Below are 19,103 nucleotides of genomic sequence, written 5' to 3'. Positions count from 1 at the left end.
GTGTATAGTATATTGCATTTACACAGAAAAACAATATTTTACTTCTAAAACAACACTTTAAAATGTTGGGCTCTTGACATGTATCTTTATTAATTTTATCCTGAAAGTGCATAGATGTTCTGCATCAGAGCTATTTTTAAATTAATTATCTCACAGTAAGCAATACATGTGTGGCCCCCCTTTGCTCTAGTCTTTACTCTTGGGGTGACGCAATAAAAGATAAGTGGAAAACTCTCCCACACAAGTGGCTTCATAGTCCACAGGCAAAAGTGGGAGAAAATGGATTTTTGGCCATTTATACACAAGAGAGAGACAGCTGTCTTCAGCCCGTCCTGAAAGGAGGGAGAAAAACTTTTGCTCCCTGGGGATTTCCTGGATTCTCACTGTTATTTTCTGCTAAGTAAATAAAATGTCTCCAGGGGCCATCATGTGTCCTTGGCTTTCTCAGTCTAGAGGTGTCTCTAAGTCTCCAGGCCTCATTCCTGTCTGAAATGTAAATGCCTAAGGGTAAGAGTGTTCCAGTTTTCCTGGCACCTTGAGAGCTTAAGGCAGGGGCCTAGTTCAGGCAGTAAGTACTTGGCCCTTTTGTTAATGCAAGTTCATGTGCCCAACGCACAGTGAGGTCAAACAAACTGAAATGTTGGAGTTTGGAGCAGAGAAAGGTTTACTGCAAGCCCATGCAAGGAGATGAGGTTGCTCATGCCCTAAAAAGCCTCGAGCTCCCTGAAGGGTTTTGGCAAAGCATTTTTAAAAGCCTGGTGGTGGGGGTGGGTCACAGGGTACGTGATCAGATCTTGCACAATTCTCTGATTGGCTGATGATGAGGAGAAAGGGTGGTGTCACAGGGGTTAACTTTATCAGTTCCCAGACTCCAGGAGGAGGGGGTGAAGACCTGGGGCTATGTGCTCATGGTCATCAACTAGTTCACATCTTCCATTTGGTGGGGGGTTTTCACATCTGGAAAACAACTCAGGAAATTTGCATCAAATACTATTATCTAGGTACTTCAGAGAGGAACTAAAGCAGAGGATATGGGGGGAGAAGGCCTGTCCTGGGAAAGTCCCATAGGGTCCTGCTCAGTTACAATTACCCCCTTTTCTTTGATACTCCTCAATCTTGAGGAGAACAAGTTTTGAACAAGAAAAGGGTTAAAGGTTCAGATAAGGAGGTTAATTGTAAATTTGACAGAGGTACCCACATTCCGGCAGACACTGCTTTGAGAATGGCTGGTGGTGTCTGAGTCTGACACAACTACTCCATTTTTACTTCCAGATGCATTTCTCTCCTCAATGACCAAAGCAGATGTCACTATTAGTGATTTTAATGCTTTTCTAGATATGAGAAGATCTAAGATTTTGGGCTCATAAAATCTTCTAAAAATATCTAACTATCTGAAGACCTGTTCTGCCAGTTTTTCCCAGAGCAAAGAGTGTCTCATTCCTGATCTCCACTCTGAACTCCTTTCAGGGGTTGTTGAAGGTCAGCAGCTGCAATGGAGAGGAAGATGGCAAGTGCCAATTCTCACCCAGCAGGGCCCCTTCATGATCCTGAATTTGACCATGGTTTTGGGGAAATTTCATGACCATCTTGTTCCACAGTGCTAAGAATGCTCATTCCCAGGTCTGCTGAAGGTTTCATTGGTAGGCCACTCAGTGTGCTATCACTGGATTAGGCCTTAATGCTAAAAGTCTCTGGACCACCTACCTTACCAGTCTCTTATGGTCCAGGAAAATATTCCCTCCTGTTGTTTCTTCCCATATCTAGAATTACATTAGTACAATCATTGATCTCATATGGAACTATATATTATCATTTTATCAGCAGCTCGGTCACACATTTGTTAATGCAAGAAACCACAAAAAAAAGGCAATATAGGTTATAAATTGTTGCAAATATCTCCTGGTTTCAGCCAGACTCAGGAGGGGATATGTTAATTTCTTCTTTTCTGCAACCATTCACAAGTGGGCTGGGTCAGGATGTTACCTGTGAGCTGAACAAAGATATTCTAGTTTAACATTCAAGCATGGGGCAGGGTTCCCTGAGATGGACCATTATGTATACTTTAACCTATAGGTAACATCACTTTAGTGATTAACTTGTAGCAAAAGCAAGAGAATATAAAATTTAAAGTAAAAGAAACAGATCTGATAGGGAGTCAGATTTATCTTCCTTATTATAGTTCCCGGCTGCCAATGTCCATTCCACAGTCTTGTGGGGAAAGGGGCAATGACCGCCCTTGGCTACTTCCTGCTGTACAGGGGCAATGAAGGGTGATTTTGCAATGGAATTGATCAGCCTTGGTCAGGGAATACTAAACCCCTTAGTGGGCTTCCCTGGTGGCTCAGTGGTTGAGAATCTGCCTGCTAATGCAGGGGACACGGGTTCGAGCCCTGATCCGGGAAGATCCCACATGCCGCGGAGCAAATGGGCCCGTGAGCCACAATTACTGAGCCTGCGCGTCTGGAGCCTGTGCTCCGCAACAAGAGAGGCCGTGATAGTGAGAGGCCCGCGCACCGCGATGAAGAGTGGCCCCCGCTTGCCACAACTAGAGAAAGCCCTCGCACAGAAACGAAGATCTGACAAAGCCATAAATAAATAAATAAAATTAAAAAGCAGGGAGCATTTGTCTCCAGTAGTCAATTATTTCTAAAAAAAAAAAAAAATATTCAAATCTAGATCATGAAATCCCAAAGCCCATTATATCATATTAAAACAAAAAACAAAAAAAAACCCTTAGTAAAAACACAGATTAAAAGCCAGTAATATTTCAGACAAAACCCAAATATTGCAATCATATTCATCAGTTTACTCAGTCCCATATAATTAATCCTTTTTACTGACAGTTTTATGAAATCAGAGTTTCCATTAGACTTTTAAAATATCTTACCTAGTTTAGCAGTATGATTTAAAAGTTATCAGAAACCTGTTTTTGTCAAAACATCCTTTCTATGATTCTTCTTGAAGATGTGGCAGTTTTGCAAAGCATCAGCTTAGCTGCATATGAATGATAAAGGTCTTAAAAAGGCAAAGTTAAAGATCTGATTACAATTCTTCTTGGCAAAGAAGCTTATCCAAGTTGTTTCATACAACATTTTAAGATAACAACTAAAATTATAGCATTATATCAGGACATATATGAATTTCAGAAACTTTATATAATTTCTAGAATGCCTATATTAATAACATTTATTCATACTGTATAATCTTAGGAGGCTTATCACTCATTTGACAATGCTTTCCATGTAATTTAGCATACCAACTAATTCTAGTCACTTTAATATATATATTCTTTTTCTGAGGTGCCTCAGGGGCCCTCTGAAGCATCCCAAAGCTAGCTGAAGTCAAAAGAACTTTAATTAGAATTTGATAGGAAGTTCATCAAAAATATCAAAAAGTTTTTTAAAAAACATTTGGTCAGATATAATCATAGGTCACTGTGAATACTTAAAAACAAATACAGATCACTGAAAGGCAAGGAAGTTCACACAATCTGTCATCAAAAGCAGCATTCCAAGTAAAATTGTTCTCTTAGCAGAGAGGAACCAAGTCTAGTCCTTCACCAGTCTACTTTTAACATCAAAATCCATTTACCCAATTAAGTTTAATCTAATCTCAGCCTGACCATGCATAAAACTCCTTTTACTCAAAACATATACCCCATTTTCCTACTGTATAGCGAAATGTTTTATTACTTCCAGTAGCTTTAATTATATATTTAAATTAGAATCCCTGACTCTTATAAACCTTAATTTCTAGTAAAAACCAAGAGGCAAGTAATAGTTACCAAAATCTAGAGAGACTATTTTAGATAATTTTCAAAACATAATTATTCCTATAGAGTTTACCTAAAAGCTCTTATCTTGTTTATATTTACTTTAAAGTTTCATCATATCAAGTTATTTTTCTTGCTGACAAATTTGCAACAGATATAACAAGATTTCATTAAACTTCTATTAAACCTAGGTGCAGTGAAATTATTATACTTAATGTTGATGACTCTAAAGACATGTCTATATTAATTAGATTAACAATCTTAAACATTAATACCAGGTATTAATTTAATAGTGAATATTTCCCAGTTCATGTGAAGCTGAAACTCATTTAGCTTAATTGCTCTTGTTTTTAGGATTGTTTGATTTGGCAGTGCTTACTTTTCTTTAAGCCAATCAATCTCATTTACAAATTAACCTCAGCAATGTTATCCAAAGACAAAGATACATACAAACACACAAACAGAGAGACTTCACAGTTCTCATTTTAAAATTTCAGCCCTGAGTCAGGTAGAGCAGTATAAAACCCATCAGTTTACAAGACAGGTTGGATTAAAATTAGGTTTCTGGCAGATGGAACAAATCAAGCTCACTTGGATGGCTAAGTATTTACAGAAAAGACACTTAGGATTTCTATTTACCCTTGACAAGTCAATTTCTAAATTACTTTTCCCTCTTTTCAAAATTTGCTTTTTAAAAAGATGGCAGAGATGAAGGTTCCTGAGAAGACCAGATAGGACATTTGCATCTCAAAGGTACAGGCAAGTTTCTCCTAGGATGACTTTGTTTCCCCTTTGTTTAATACTTACAAGTCTCTTAAGATAAATAGGGAACGTTTGGGGAGTGGTACAAGCATTGCTGGGCATTGGGTTATTTTTAGAGCCACATCTCTGGTCCTGTAAAGACTAGAGTTGTAAAACAAGGACAGTTTGGTTTTTCGTTTTTTTCAAAGAATTGATGGCTCCTCATTTAGCTTAGGGGAGAAGGCCTCCCCCCAGAATTCCTATCAGGCTCTGATTATCAGCTATGATTCATTTAGTTAGACCAGTGGCCTCCCATTTTGGTAATCTATTTACAAACAATTTTGGGGATCTTCCTTAGGTTTAAGAAATTTGTACTTTATATTTAGACAATCTATAACCATTTTTACTTAATAATCATTGGCTGGGTATCTTCAGCCAAGCCCAGAACCTTGATATTCCACATTCCAGGGTCTACTAAGGCTTCTATTTTAGCTTCAGATTTTATCTGTTCCTTTCTGCGTTCTGTTAGAACAATTTGGTGATGTTTCTTGTCCCTCAAGAAACAGAGTGGCCCCTAACTTAGTTAATAAATCTCTTCCCATTAAAGGGAGGGGACAATCAGGCATGAACAGAAAGGAATATAAAAACAGCTGGCCACTGATCTTGCACAAAAGGTGTTCCGGGAAAGTGTGCCTCTGCCTTTTCCCTGACACCCCCCATTACATACTCTTTATGGTTGCTAAGGTTTCCAATCTTTTGGGTTAAGACCAAAAAGGTTGCACCAGTATCCTTTTGCATATTTCTCTGGGTGCATTTAGCATTTTTGGGTATACCCCTATTATTGAAAACTGAATAAGCCAATTGGAACAAATCGTTCATTAGAGTCCGAGGACCAGCAATTGTTTTCTGAATTTTGTGCCTGATGTCTAGGGCAGACTGGGCTATGAAATGCATAGCCAAAAGTGCCTGACCCTGTTGGACCTCTTTCACCCTTTTATAATTAACAGATTTACTGTAAGTTTCTTCATACCCTTATGAAGCTTATGAATTAAAGTTTAGCTGAGGAAACATTCCCAGCAGTTTGAATGTTATTCCTGCATCCCTTTTTCCAGTACCAAGCAACACAGATTGATTAGATAAGTTCCAGAGAACCCAGGTAAATCATTTACATCTCAAAGGCACAGGAAGAGAAATGCAAATTCCTCTTCTAACTACTTACACCAAACCCAGCCATCTTGGGCTATTTTCAGGGAGCTTTCTTTTTTCCAGTTCCCAAATATCCATCTCAGTTTAAAGAAACAAATACGATAATACATATCATCTGCTCACATTTGCATGACCCTCTTTCAGCAAAACCAGGAAGAGAAAATGGGATTTGGACTCAGGTACCAAGACACTCATTCACAGACACACACATACCCCCAAGATAAAAGCAATTGCAAAAGACCCGCTTTGATATAATAGCCAAGCCATTAGGGGCCTTTGCTTTCCAGATCTCAGGGAGTATTGAGACATTTTCTTTCATTTAGGGAGCATAGCTAAAGATCTCTTAGTTTTAAAAAAGTACGCTAGGGGACTATAAGACGGAACAGAGCTCTGATCACCCATACTTAATTATTCACGGTCAATGTTATCAAATATCAAGCAAACAGCAATTCAAATCGGTCTCTCAGGGTCACAGTTCTCTAGCCCCCCAAAAAAGGAAGATTCCCAACCAGTGCCCCATCAGTCCAAAAGGGGAGAACCCCAACCAATGCCCCATTGGAGATGAAGCTGAACGAATGATCATGGCTAGTTCAAAAGGGAAAATCTCAACCAATGCTCCACCACAGATGAAACCTATGCAATAAGGAAGGATACCCTGGTGTCGTCACACATGAGCCCCATTATTCACCAAAGACATCTCAACTGGCCAATGCAAGTACTAACACGCATATAAACCACAAACTCATGGTCCCACAAACAAAGAATCAGACGAGGCATAGCCAGAAAGAATGGACTATGAGTGGCTCACCCCAAAATGATACACACAAAACCACAAACAACTAAGCTACAGTCACACAGACAGAAAATCAGAAGAGGTGTAGTCTAAAATTCCACTTCCACTCCCAAACGGAGGCCTCCAAACAAATTGGCAAGCCTGGCTCTCAAGAAGCAAATGAACTGGTTCCCAAATCGGGTAGAGTCCAACAACAATTCCCCTCTCCAGCAGGGTACCCCAATCAAACAAATTGGCTTGTCCTGTAAAGGAAAAGCCCAAATTGAGGGGGGATTATGTTCCTGGTTGTACACACCGGAGTGACTTACCCTCAAGTGGCTCCCTTCCCACAAGGGAAGCACCCAAATGGAGTGGAGAGAATTCCCAGCCTGCGCAAGCTGGAGCGACTCACCCAATGACACCGAATGTGGACCACAGCTCCAGATGTTTCTCGGCTCCAAACAGCCTCGTGCCATGGGCGGCCAACGCTTGTTGGGGACAGTCCCTCCAAGATCCCTGGAGTGAAATGGGCTCCAGCAGCTGCTGGAGGCTCAGGGAAGGGGCTGCCCCAGGCCAGGGTTGACCAGCCACGGGAACAGCCTCCTGGCTGGCTCACCAAAATTGGTAATGAAGGTTCATGTGCCTGACGCACAGTGAGGTCAAACAAACTGAAATGTCAGAGTTTGGAGCAGAGAAAGGTTTATGGCAAGGCCATGCAAGGAGACGAGGTGGCTCATGCCCCAAAAAGCCTCGAGCTCCCCGAAGGGTTTTGGCAAAGCATTTTTAAAAGCCAGGTGATGGAGAGGAGGTCACAGGGTATGGTGTTTGGATCCTGTACAATTCTCTGATTGGCTGATGATGAGGGAACAGAGTGGTGTCACAGGGGTTAACTTTATCAGTCCTTAGGCTCTGGGAGGCCTGGAGCTATGTGCTCATGGTCATCAAGTAGTTCACATCTTCCATTTGGTGGGGGGTTTTCACATCTGGAAAACAACTCAGGAAATTTGCATCAAATACTACTATCTAGGTACTTCAGAGAAGAGCTAAAGCAGAAGATATGGGGGCAAGGCCTGTCCCAGCAAGGCCCCATAGGTTCCTGCTCAGTTACACTTTGAGAGAGATAAGGTAAGATTGTTGCTTATTATTCTCCTGAATCAGAGCAATTAAGTAAACAAGTAATTAGAGATCTAATTCTTATGGTTCATGAAAACTGAAATGTTTCTAGGAGAGTGAGAGCAAACATTTTTTATCTTTAAACTGTACACATGTCCAGGTCCCAACTGTATACATGTACATGTCTGGACCTTTTATAGAAGCAGTAAGGAATCCAGGGAACACTTATTTCCCAACAACACATTAAAAATCATTTCTAATATATGTATGAGACAAAAAAACTACTTTTTTTTCTTTCAGCATCTTTCATTGGGATGCATTTTATATATAGTATATATTATTCAGTAGAAATCTCTCTCTTAGTCTGGAGAACAACCCAGAGGATGGGATGCTGATTACCACCCTCCCACCCCCTACCCTCTGCACTGGCTGTCCATCTGGGACTGTCTCTATTTCACCTTCATTTTTGAAAGATGAATTTTGTGAATGTAGGATTCTTGGTTGACAGTTTTTTTTTTCTTTCAGCAGTTTAAATTTGTCATTCCATCTTCTCTGGCCCCCACTATTTCTAAAGAGAAGTCAGCTTTTAACCTTATTGAGGGAATCCCTTGTATGTCATGAGTCATTTTTTTTCATGCTGTTTACAAGATGTTTTTTGGCCTTTTAACATTTTTACTATGATATGCCTAGGTGTAAATCTCTCGTGTTCATCCTACTAAGAATTTGTTGAACTTTCTGGATGATGTATCAATCAAGGTTCCTCAGAGAAATAGAACAGATCATATAATTTTATATTTGTTAAATGTGACATCTAGGATGTCTCATGGGAAGTTTCTTTCCCCTGAGAAATGCTATATTTCCTGCCATATCAGTAAACAAAGGATGTCACAGTCATCAGAGATTGCAGCCACCATTGGTGAGCTGGTGAGCCCTGAGGGAACTCAGGAAGGAGAAGAATACCTGCCATCTAGCAGCCATCAGACTGCAGCCACTCCCCACGGTGAGCCCTGAGGAAACTCAGGATGTGAAAACACAGGATACTGGCCCCAGATAGCCGAGGTGCATATCAAAGGAATGATTTCAGTGAGCCCAGACTCTTGCATCTTCCCATTTACAGAAAAGTGCTAAATTCCTTAATTTGCAATATCTGGTTTTCTTTAATTAACAATAATCTTTTGATGTTCAGACTACCTGCCCTTCTTGCAAAACTCCTATATATCCTGGTTCCCCCCACACCTCCTCAGAGCAGTTGCCTCCTGGGCTTAAAGTCCTAAAAATGTCTGCCGAATAAAACATAACTCTCAACTTTTAGGTTGTGTGTATTTTTTTCGGTTGAAACCCCCTACCCCAGCTTTATTGAGGTATAATTGATAATAAAAATTATGTGTATTTAAAAGTTACAACATGATGATTTCATATATGTATACATTGTGAAATGCTTACCACAATCAAGCTAATTAAAACATCTATCTACAAGTTATCCGTGTGTGTGTGTGTGTGTGTGTGTGTGTGTGTGTGTGTGTGTGTGGTAAGAACCCTTAAGATCTACTCTCTTAGCAAGTTTCAAATATACAATACAGTTTTATTAAGTATAGTCACCATGCTACACATTAGATCTCCAGAACTTAGACATCTTATAATAAAAATTTGACCATCTCCCCATCCACTCCTCCAATACCCCCCCACAATCAAAGGCAGTTATTATTGCCTGTTTTGTTTTGTTTTTTATGTGTGTGGGTCATACTTTCCTGTTTCTTTGCATGTATCATAATTTTGGGTTGAAAACTGAACCCTTTAGGTAAATTATTGTAGTAACTCTGGATATTGATTCCTGCTGTTTTATCTTACCTCCCCAGGCTTGTTGTTGTTGTTGTTGTCATTTTCCTGTTTATTTGTTTAGTGACTTGGCTGGACTATTTTAGTGAAATCTATTTTCCCTGCAGTGTGACAGCTTTGATGTCACCCCTCAGAGGGCACAGGCTGGTGCATGGTCACAGTCATCCTGGGATGAGAGTGGTCTACCAGGGCTCTTTGGGACCATCTCTTTCCCTGATTCTCTGTGAAACTGTCTGCCTCTATTTGTGTCACACCAAGCTGTGGGCTCCATGACTAACTGGCTGATGGCTCTATTAACAATGACCTAGGACACGAAAAGCTTCATTGTCTGATCCAATTAATTTCAGATCCCTTTTACAAAGGTCACTTTTCAGGCCAGTCTTTCATATTTGTTCTGCTCCCAGTAGGATTTTTCTTAGCTGTTTCTTTCTCTAGTTCTCTCTGGTAAACTAGCTAACCTACAGTTTAACGTGTTACTTGCAGGGAGATAAGAGTCTCTTCTTTAATTGCTTACCACCAAAATCTCCATTGTTTTTGAAGATGCCCTTATTCTTGAATGTCCCCACACTCTGTTTAAAATAAAATTTGTTCTTTTGGGGAGAACTTCAGATTCTTAAGTTCCTATGGACTGCCCCTCTCCCTTGGCAAAATCTCTAAGCCCAGAGTTTGTGGAGGGGCAGAGGCCTACTTAGCCAAGAGCTACATCCCTGCTTTCCAAGCAAGGTACTGTGCAGGGGGAGTAGCCTTTGGTCTTCTTGTCTTGCCTCTCCTGAAATGGAATCTCTGCCATAGCTGAGGATAATTGGGACCCAATATTATCAGACTGCCACACCTAAGTTAGAGGCTCTGCTTTCTGGTGGGGAGCATGCTTGGTGGAGTAAGGGACACACTTGTGTTGGCCATACGTGCAGGAATTTAGCTTCTACAACTTGGAACTACGATGCTTGAGGAATGCTAGTGGTCTGAACCTCCCAGTGAGATGCCATGTCCCTCCACTGGGAGCTGGGGGAAAGAATGCCCCATTTTCTTGGCCATACCTTCCCAGAGTGGAACTTCTTTCATGCAGACCTGTGCAAGTTATGGTTCAGATGCCACACATTCTCACTGTTCCTATTGAGATTTAGTACATTTTCTTGAAAAAAAAAAATGTTTCTTGATTTGCTGTATGCCCTTAGGACATTTTTCAGAGATTTAAAATGATTGTTTTAAAAATAGCTTTTGCCAGTTATAGTTGTTTCATTGGATGGGGTGGGGATGGGTCTGCAGATCTCCTCCTGACACCATTCTGGAAAGAGAGTTCTCCACTGGCTGTAATCTAGCATCCAGAATAGAAAATAACATTTTTATTTAAAAAGGAATAGTGAGATGAAAAACTGACAACAAGAACTCTGGGTTGTTTGTAGTATAGATCTTGAAGATGGAGAAATGGAGAAATACTCCATTTTGCTCCTGTTTGCCAAAACATTAAAAAGCAAATGCAGATGTGCTTCATTTCGAAGAAAGGAGACAATAATACTGAGACAGGCTGGGACCTGGGACCTAGGACCCTTTGCTGCAGTGCTTGCACCTGGACAAATGTCTCCTCCAGCAACAAAATACAAAGAAACTATAAGGGACTAAAAATAACTGTGTGCATGTGCAGTTGGGGCAGATTATGGACAAAAAGATACAAAGAGACCAAAAGCACAACTGCCACTTCTGAAGAGCCGGGAGCAAAAGCAGGGTCCTACGCATGCCCCCTGCACACAACACCACCAAAGGGGTGGGCAGACCACCTAAGCCACCCCTCCAGCCTGACCCCTGGACCCGCCCCTACCCTCACCCCCTATAAGGAATCAGCTCACCTCTTCTGAGTGAGCAAGTGATCAAGGGAACCTGTTGCTAGTTCTCACTTTCCCCTGCTGCAGCAGGGGCCCCAATAAAGCCTTGCCTGAATTTCTTGTCTGGCCTCTGATCAATTTCTTTTGATTAAGGAAGGCCAAGACCCCTGGTTGGTAACACTACCACCAAAATCTATTTGTGTCCAGCCTGCACTTTACGAAGTCTAAGCATGTGTTTATTTCCCTAGGCTTATTTTAATAAGAGAGTATCCTTAATAAGAGTATTTTTATTCACACCATACTTCAGTAGTTCCTTTAAATATGGCAAACCACTTCGATGATAAAACATCACTAACTCAATTGAATTACCAAATCCTTAGGCAATGTAAGTCAGACTCTAGTCTTCCATTTTACAATTGTGAAATGGAGACACAAAAGAGCCAGCTCTTCTTACATAACTTGGCTCCCTCAGTAGGGCCAGTGGAGGTGAGCAGGGCCAATAACGCTGAAAGGAATGCAGGGCCCCAGTTCCTTCAGGGACCCTATTTGCTCTTTGTCTGGGGAAGTACAGCCCTTTGCCTGGGCTGCCATTGGCTGCTCCTCCCAGCCTGGAATTATAAAGCCGTATCTCAGAGGCTCTCGAGGCCTGTGGTTCTGTCCTGCCTTCTGTAAATCTTCGTGGCTGGGGCCAAATCCAGAGATGGGTACGTGCCTCCTGCTGCTGCTGCTGGTGGTCCTGCCCTCACTGCTGGGATTCCTGCAAGGTGAGCCCTCTGGGGAGCATGTAGGAGGGCAATGGGGACTGAGGAGAACCTGGGTGAGTGGCAGGTTATGTTTCCAGGCACTGCCTCTCTCTTTGACTCTTTGTCTGCCTGCCTTGACATTAGAATGTCCAACAGATAAGACAACCATAAACATTTTACAATTTAATCTGGGGCATTCTGTTTTTGTAGGAATACATTTCAATATCTTTTTGCTTGAAAGTCTGTTTTTCATAACTTCAACTGGTTAAACATTTTTGAAAGCTGAAATACTTGGGTACTCCATTTGTTGACTACTTTAAGATTTCAAACTGTTGGGGTTATACTGTAGAAACAGGATGGACCCTCACCCGAACTTGGATTAGATGTCAAGACTGATGATGTCACATATGCACCAGGAAGGTATGAAAAGGTTTATTACTTACCTAATGAGGCTTTCTCGGGAGAGCAGGGCTTACTGCCAGGTGTCTTAAGATGGCTTGAGGGAGCAGAGAAAGGAGACTCGAATTTCTATGGTGGTGAGGGGGACAGACAGGGCAAGGGTTCCTGCATTCAGGTAGGGGCTTGTGTGGTTTGAAACTCCCACCAGTGGTAAAGGAGGGAGCTCCTGAGGCCCAGATGTGGGGCACAGGGGAGAGACTTCAAGGCTGCCAGCTGTGAAACATCAAAAAATGGAGTCAGAAACTCTACTACCTGACCAAAATGCAACCGATATTTGCGGGACCTTTTACAAAGTGTTCATTACTGTTGTAGAACACTTAGATTGAATCACAATATAGTTCCTTAGAAGCTAAACCATTTTCAGATCTGCTTGATGACAGGGAGCAGGGAGAAATTTTGCTAAAGACTATTTTTTATTCCACATCACAAAACTTTTACAGTTCAGTTATTTTACCTGTGGGTGTGTATGTGCACATACATATATAATATATAAAATATATATTTTCATATATATAATTCATAATATAACATATTCTATATGTTATATATATATATATATATTTTAAATTTATTTATTTTTATTTATTTATGGCTGTGTTGGGTCTTCGTTTCTGTGCGAGGGCTTTCTCTAGTTGCGGCAAGCGGGGGCCACTCTTCATCGCAGTGCGCAGGCCTCTCACTATCGCGGCCTCTCTTGTTGCGGAGTACAGGCTCCAGACACGCAGGCTCAGTAATTGTGGCTCACGGGCCCAGTTGCTCCGTGGCACGTGGGATCTTCCCAGACCAGGGCTCGAACCCGTGTCCCCTGCATTGGCAGGCAGATTCTCAACCACTGCGCCACCAGGGAAGCCCTATATGTTATATATTTTAACCTTTATAATATATAACATTAAAATATATAAATTATTTACATATATATATTTATATTCATATACTATCTGGTTTGGACACAGGACACAATTCAGAATTATGTGTGCATCAAAACCAACTATAAGGGCATTTTTTGCTCTCTGGGGTCTCAATTAAGTAAAAACTTTTTTTTTTTTTGCTGCAATATTATATTCTACCAGCATTTGCATTTATTCTTTCACAGTAAAAAGAAATGATTTTATGTTCTATGTGGACTTTTAAATTAAATTTATTATAGCATTCACAAAAAGTCAGGTGTTTCACCTTCTACAGAATATACTTTCATAGCTTTTATTTGATTCCATGATTGATTGAAAACTGGAATGATCATTGGCATTAACAGGCATCATTTGTTTCCAATGTCCTTCTTCAGCAAACGGAATCAGCCTGTTCATAGTCAATGTTTTGTTTTGTAAAAGCACAAGAAGGCTCAGAATAAAAAAATATAAAAAATTAATTTAGAAGAACACACATTTGATCTAAATGAAAATCCATCATCCTGGCTTGTGCTTCCCTCTGAAGCTGATAGGAGTAAAAATCATTTGTCTGGAAGGTGATCCCAGGAAATACCAGGAGGGGCGTGGGGAAGTAAGACAGAATATGCAAGGAAGTTAATAAGCTGGACACCATGGTGGGCAAATGGAATCCATCCTGCTGGGAATTCTGGAGGACAGTGTAGAGCATCCAACTCATGGGTGAGAAAGTTGGAGTTTTCAGCCCCCGGTTCCCCATCTCTTCTTGGGGGAGGGATGCTCCCAGGGGCATCTGCTCTACACTGTTGCAGCTGCCCTGTATGCACAGCGAGTGTGTCCTACAGTCCCCTGTCAGAGTCACAGATGTTGCAGTCACAAGCATGTGGAGGTGAAGGCTGAGGGCTACGGGGAGGGCGATGGGAATCACACCTGCTTCAGCCAGTGATACGTGAGAAGCCTCTGTTGCAGCTGCACAAGTGAAATCATCCTAGGGCACAGCCTTCTTCAAATAACTACTAACTTTCAAAAGAGCCACTGAAATTCTTAAGCAGATTTGTATCTTTAGGAGGTTTTCATGGGATCAGGGACAGCACAGGCCCAGGGGCGATGGTAAGTATTGACAGACAGGCTGTTCAAGTTATACAGTCATCATTAAGTTTAGAGGAAGAGGAATTGAGTGCTCAGTTTTCTATTGAGTGTGCACTTTTCAAAGTTCACTCCAGGTGAAAAGCTTTATTACAAGATAAAAATGTGTGAGTAAATAAAAAAATGTATAGTTTCAGATTTAAACTACACAAAAAATGATAAGGCCGTGGCAAGCACATTGAAATGACCTTCCATTTGTTCTGCTGTAGGTTTCCCAGCCCTGTTTCCCACATAAATATTTCATTTATACTTGACCTTTAATTTCTCACATTTTGCACGGATTCGGTTGACTTGTGGCTTCCTTCCAGTTTCCACTATCTTTCTTAGCCCTCTGTTACTCTCTCTTTCTTTAAAATCTATTGTCTGCACAGCTGGCAGAGTGAAAATGCAAAACATAACCCAGTTAATGTCATACTCTATTGAAAAACCTCTGATGGCTTCCTCCAACTTTGAATAAAATCCCAGTTCTTACAATGGCCTAAACTGTCCTGTCCAAATAAGATATAAGCTGAGCTACAGATGTTATTTGAAATCTTCTAGTAGGCATGTTAAAAAAAATAAGAAATGTGTAAAATGAACTTTAATAGTATTTATTTAACCCAATACATCTAAAATATTATTTCAGCATGTAATCAACATCAAAGTTACTGATGAGCAATTAAAATTTTTTTGTGTGCTAAGTGTTTGAAATTGACCTACAGCCCATCTGTTTGGACTACTCGCATTTCACAACAGCCATGTTAAGTCCCGTGGATACCATGTACAACAGTGCGGGTCTAAGCAGAAACGTGCTTATGGTCTGGTCTCTACCGACCTCTTCAGTCCCACTTTATAATATTCTCACCCTTTTCCACTTTACCCGTGCTGTTCTTTTTGTTTCTCAAACTGGCCAGGCTAATTCCGTCTCAGAACCTTCCTGTGCACTTGCCGGTGGATCTTCCTGGACCAGTTTCCCAACTTCTCCCAGCCGTTTAAGTAGTCAGCTTTAAAAAAAAGATCATTCAGGTTTGAGCTTAAATCACCCTTGAGAAAGCTTTTCTGCCTCCCCAAGGTCTCCCCACGCTGTCTCTTCCATGTTTCCTCCATCTCGTCATCTTCCCGAGTCACCAGGACCTGAAATAACCTTTCTTATTTTTTCATTGTCAGCCATTTTCCCCATTTATTTTTTCAGTGTTTAAATAAGTGGAATGCATGTTCCAATGCCCCTTCAGCACTCAATTCCCAACACCTGGAATAGCGCCTCCCACACGCCAGGTGCTCACGGTTCGGTGAATAACGCAGGGCGCGCAGGGACCACTGAGTGCTCATCCCGAGGAGGAGGCTCCAGGGCGAGTGTTTGTCCGGAAGCTCCCTCCCTCCTTCCCTCCTTCCTCCCCCCTCCCTCCTTCCCTCCTTCCTCCCCCTCCCTCCCTCTCTTCCTTCCTCCCTTCTTCCCTTCCTCCGTTCCTCCCCTCCTCTCCTCAATCTCCCCCTGGCTTGCCTCACTCTCTAACTTCCGGTCTTCTCTTTTACTTCCCATCCGCCTCCTCCCACCCGTCCTTTCTCTCCCCTCCCTGCCCCCTTCAGCTCTCCTTTTAGGCTGAGTCCTGGCGTTCTCCTCGGAGCCCGACTCCTCAGATGAAAGGGCGAGTGGAGGGTGGGGCTCTGTGTGAAGGAGGGCGCGGGGAGGCTCTGTGAAGCTGCAGCCAGGACGGAGCAGGGGTGGGCAGTGCCGACTCCACAGCTCCAACCATCACCTGTTCTGCTCCCGCAGACGCCATTCACATGGAACATTTTCAGTGGTGCCCCCTGGTGTTGGGGCGATAATCAGTTGGCAAGTGGGGTCGATGGAGCTGCAGTGAAGGACTTGACCTCACTCCTCCAGCAGCACAGCCCATCCCTGGGAGGACAGGGCGAGCCCTCTGCGCTCAGGTGCAGACCCTGTGCCTAGAGGCGCACACGCCTCCTCGCAGGCGTAAGCCAAGCGCGGAGGAACGACCTGCTTTCCGCACACTCGTCGGCCGCTGGGAGCCGGTCAGTGTCCAGGCGCACCTGGGTCACAGGTGTGCTCCCTCCTGAGCAGCCGGGACGCTGGGCCGGAAGGGCCTTATTATGCTGCTTTGACTTTCCAGCTCTAGAATGTTTCCAGTGTCACCGAGTCAACGCCAGCGGGGTTTGCGAGAGCGGGGAAAGCTTCTGCCAGACTCAAGGCAGCCAGCAGTGCTTCCTGAGGAAGGTCTACGAAGGTAGGTGGGGCCTGAGAAGTCTCCTGGGTGACCTTTGCCAGAGGTAAGGGGCTGGCAGTGGGTGTTCAGGGTGGGGGGGTAGTAGGAACCCTCCATGGGACCCCAGGAGAGCCTGGGCCCCAAGAACAAGGCCGGGTGCCTGTTAGACTCAGGGAAGTGACCCCTCAGGAACCCTGGGAGTAGGAACTGCATAGAAAAGGGGTTGGTTTTCTTTTCTTAACCTAGTGAAACATTTCATCTGGTTGTGGTACTGGGCTGCCCTCACTATTAATTGGGATGGTGACCTGTAAGCAAAGTAGGGAGTTTAGCTCCTCAGGGTAATGGGAACTGGGCTGCTGAAACTCCTCTGAGCGGGACCTGACTGTGATGGGGTTTTGGGGAACTAGGGGCATAGATTGGGGGAGAAATGGGCAGGGTGGAGAGGGCAATTTCTATTCATCCTCTCTGCCCTCTCTTGTGTGGAGGGAATGGATTGAACTCTAATATACAGAGCTTGCAGAGCTATTTTAGGAGAGCCCACTAGGGGGCCCTACCTCCAGCATCTCTTTCCCAGGAGGCAGACGTTCACCCTACCAGGAGCATGAGTCCTCCATGGAATGTGCTATTTTCCCCTCATTCTTGATTAGTTGGTTGATGCATTGATCCTGTGATTTCTTTCAGGAATATTTACTGAGCTGCATATCAGGATATGCTGGGCCCCATACCCATGGGCCTGCAACCTGGGTTCTGGGGCCTCACTTGCCCTCTTCTCTGTCCCTTTCCAGGTGACACCATTTCTTATGGATACCAGGGTTGTAGCAGCCTATGTGTTCCTATGAAGCTCTTTAAACTCAGTGTTACTGTGGAATTTAGATGCTGCCATGACTCACCTCTCTGCAACAAGTTCTAAAGACAGGGCCCAGCTTTTGCCCTGATGCGGTGGATGAAGCTAAGTTAGGATCCCTTTCAACCACCACAGTCTCCAAGACTCTGTGATCTGAATATGGGTCCCCTATGAGAAGCAGCCTCAGACTCGTTCTGTTTTCAGGACCCCTTTCCTTTCCTTCATTGCAAGATGCCCCAGGGATAATTTTTGAAACCAAATTGGGGTGAAGATTGATGGGCATAGCTAGCTCCAAGGCTACCTTCTCCCTTTTCAGGCCCTAATCATCAGTCACATTGATTGCTGCTTAAAAAGGCAGCATCTGTGGAAGGCTGCATTTGTGATTCTGCATGTTCTGGGGGCAGGAACTGAAGGAGGAGGGAGAGTCTTTGAAAGCTGAAAACAGTAGAAGTGTGAGGGGGGTCCATAAATGATGGGTTAGTTGAGTGGGCTAGGTGTTGTAACACAAATCTCTTAAATATCAGTGGCTTAAAAAAAAAAAAAAAAATGGAGTCACTTATGTCAAAGTGATCTAAGATGGAGTTGGGAGGCTATTAAGGAAGTGAAACTTACACACATCCATCCCTAAACCCAACATAAACTTTGGACCCATCCATCCTGAGACCACCTGGAACTTGTCTTCTTTACTCCTTAGAGACCACAGCTTGGCAACCAATGTGCTGCCAGCAAGTGACTGAAAGCCTGCCGGCACCAATCGTAGTTCTGTAAAGATAACTTACGTTACTTCTCTGGAATATCTTTTTTGCCTTTAGAAGCCCCCGCTATTTTCTGTTCCCCCCGGAGCACATTTGAGTTGCCATTTGAATCGATGCCTCCCAAAATGCAATTCTTAGAACTCTAAATAAACTCTTTTTCTTATTTGCAGCCATCTGCATTGTTTGGTTATCACCTGATAATGGTCTCCGGATCACCATAGCTTGTTTTTGTATTCACAGAAAACATGCCACAGGCTGGGTGGGAGAGTGGGTTTAGACACATCTCCTCAAGGGTGCAAACCATGTGGACGTTAGAAGACTTTCCTCTGGTGTGGGTTGACTGGATCAGTGGTTGACACTTGACCCAAGATGAGTCAATAAAATTCTCTTTCCTGGCAATTTGTTATTGGATTTTAGAGTCTAATTCTTTGAATGTGATTAGAACTGTAATATGAAACTCAGCTGCTATGGGGTGCCCATCTTCATCCATGTGATGGAGAACCAGAGAAAGTCCATCTGCAAAGACAGGAGACTGAAGATAAATTCTGAGTGGTGGAATTATCTTTAGAATAAGAAGCAGAGTGCATATGTGATCTTATTCTGGCACACTAAGTACCCATTTTTCATCCACCAATGATTGATGTTTAAATATTTCACCCAAAGGTGCATTTCAAAGGTGCAAAGCAAAGATGTTGAATGTCACTAAAATGTATCCAGTCCTTGTGATTGTGTCTGCTCTCAGCATTTATATCTTTCCGTGATGCAGCCAATAAGAAGACAACAATGGGGCTTCCCTGGTGGAGCAGTGGTT

At 42.8% G+C, this 19,103-nt stretch overlaps 1 protein-coding gene across 1 annotated transcript; it reads left to right on the top strand.

Moving 5' to 3' along the window:
• Positions 1-1,094: 1,094 nt before the first annotated feature.
• On the top strand, positions 1,095-18,808 carry LOC309667464 (protein PIP-1-like). The gene is made up of 3 exons (XM_082475921.1): positions 1,095-12,024; positions 16,601-16,714; positions 17,479-18,808. Exons 1-3 carry the CDS (start codon positions 11,775-11,777, stop codon positions 17,601-17,603), a joined length of 489 nt encoding a protein of 162 aa, XP_082332047.1. The 5' UTR covers positions 1,095-11,774; the 3' UTR covers positions 17,604-18,808.
• Positions 18,809-19,103: the final 295 nt, after the last annotated feature.

The sequence above is a fragment of the Balaenoptera physalus genome (genome assembly GCF_965194825.1).
Source record: "Balaenoptera physalus genome assembly, chromosome: 10".
Classification (NCBI taxonomy): Eukaryota; Metazoa; Chordata; class Mammalia; order Artiodactyla; family Balaenopteridae; genus Balaenoptera; species Balaenoptera physalus.
The sequence above is the reverse complement of the archived record's forward strand: the minus strand, read 5'-3'. Positions and strand labels throughout refer to the sequence as shown.

What these genes read in the sequence shown, in the direction of transcription:
- LOC309667464 (XM_082475921.1), top strand. Translation starts at nt 11,775, where the DNA reads ATGCAGGGCCCCAGTTCCTTCAGGGACCCTATTTGCTCTTTGTCTGGG. An exon ending in ACTGCTGGGATTCCTGCAAG is followed by an intron (nt 12,025 to 16,600) that starts GTGAGCCCTCTG and finishes TTGACTTTCCAG; the next exon opens with CTCTAGAATGTTTCCAGTGT. An exon ending in CCTGAGGAAGGTCTACGAAG is followed by an intron (nt 16,715 to 17,478) that starts GTAGGTGGGGCC and finishes GTCCCTTTCCAG; the next exon opens with GTGACACCATTTCTTATGGA.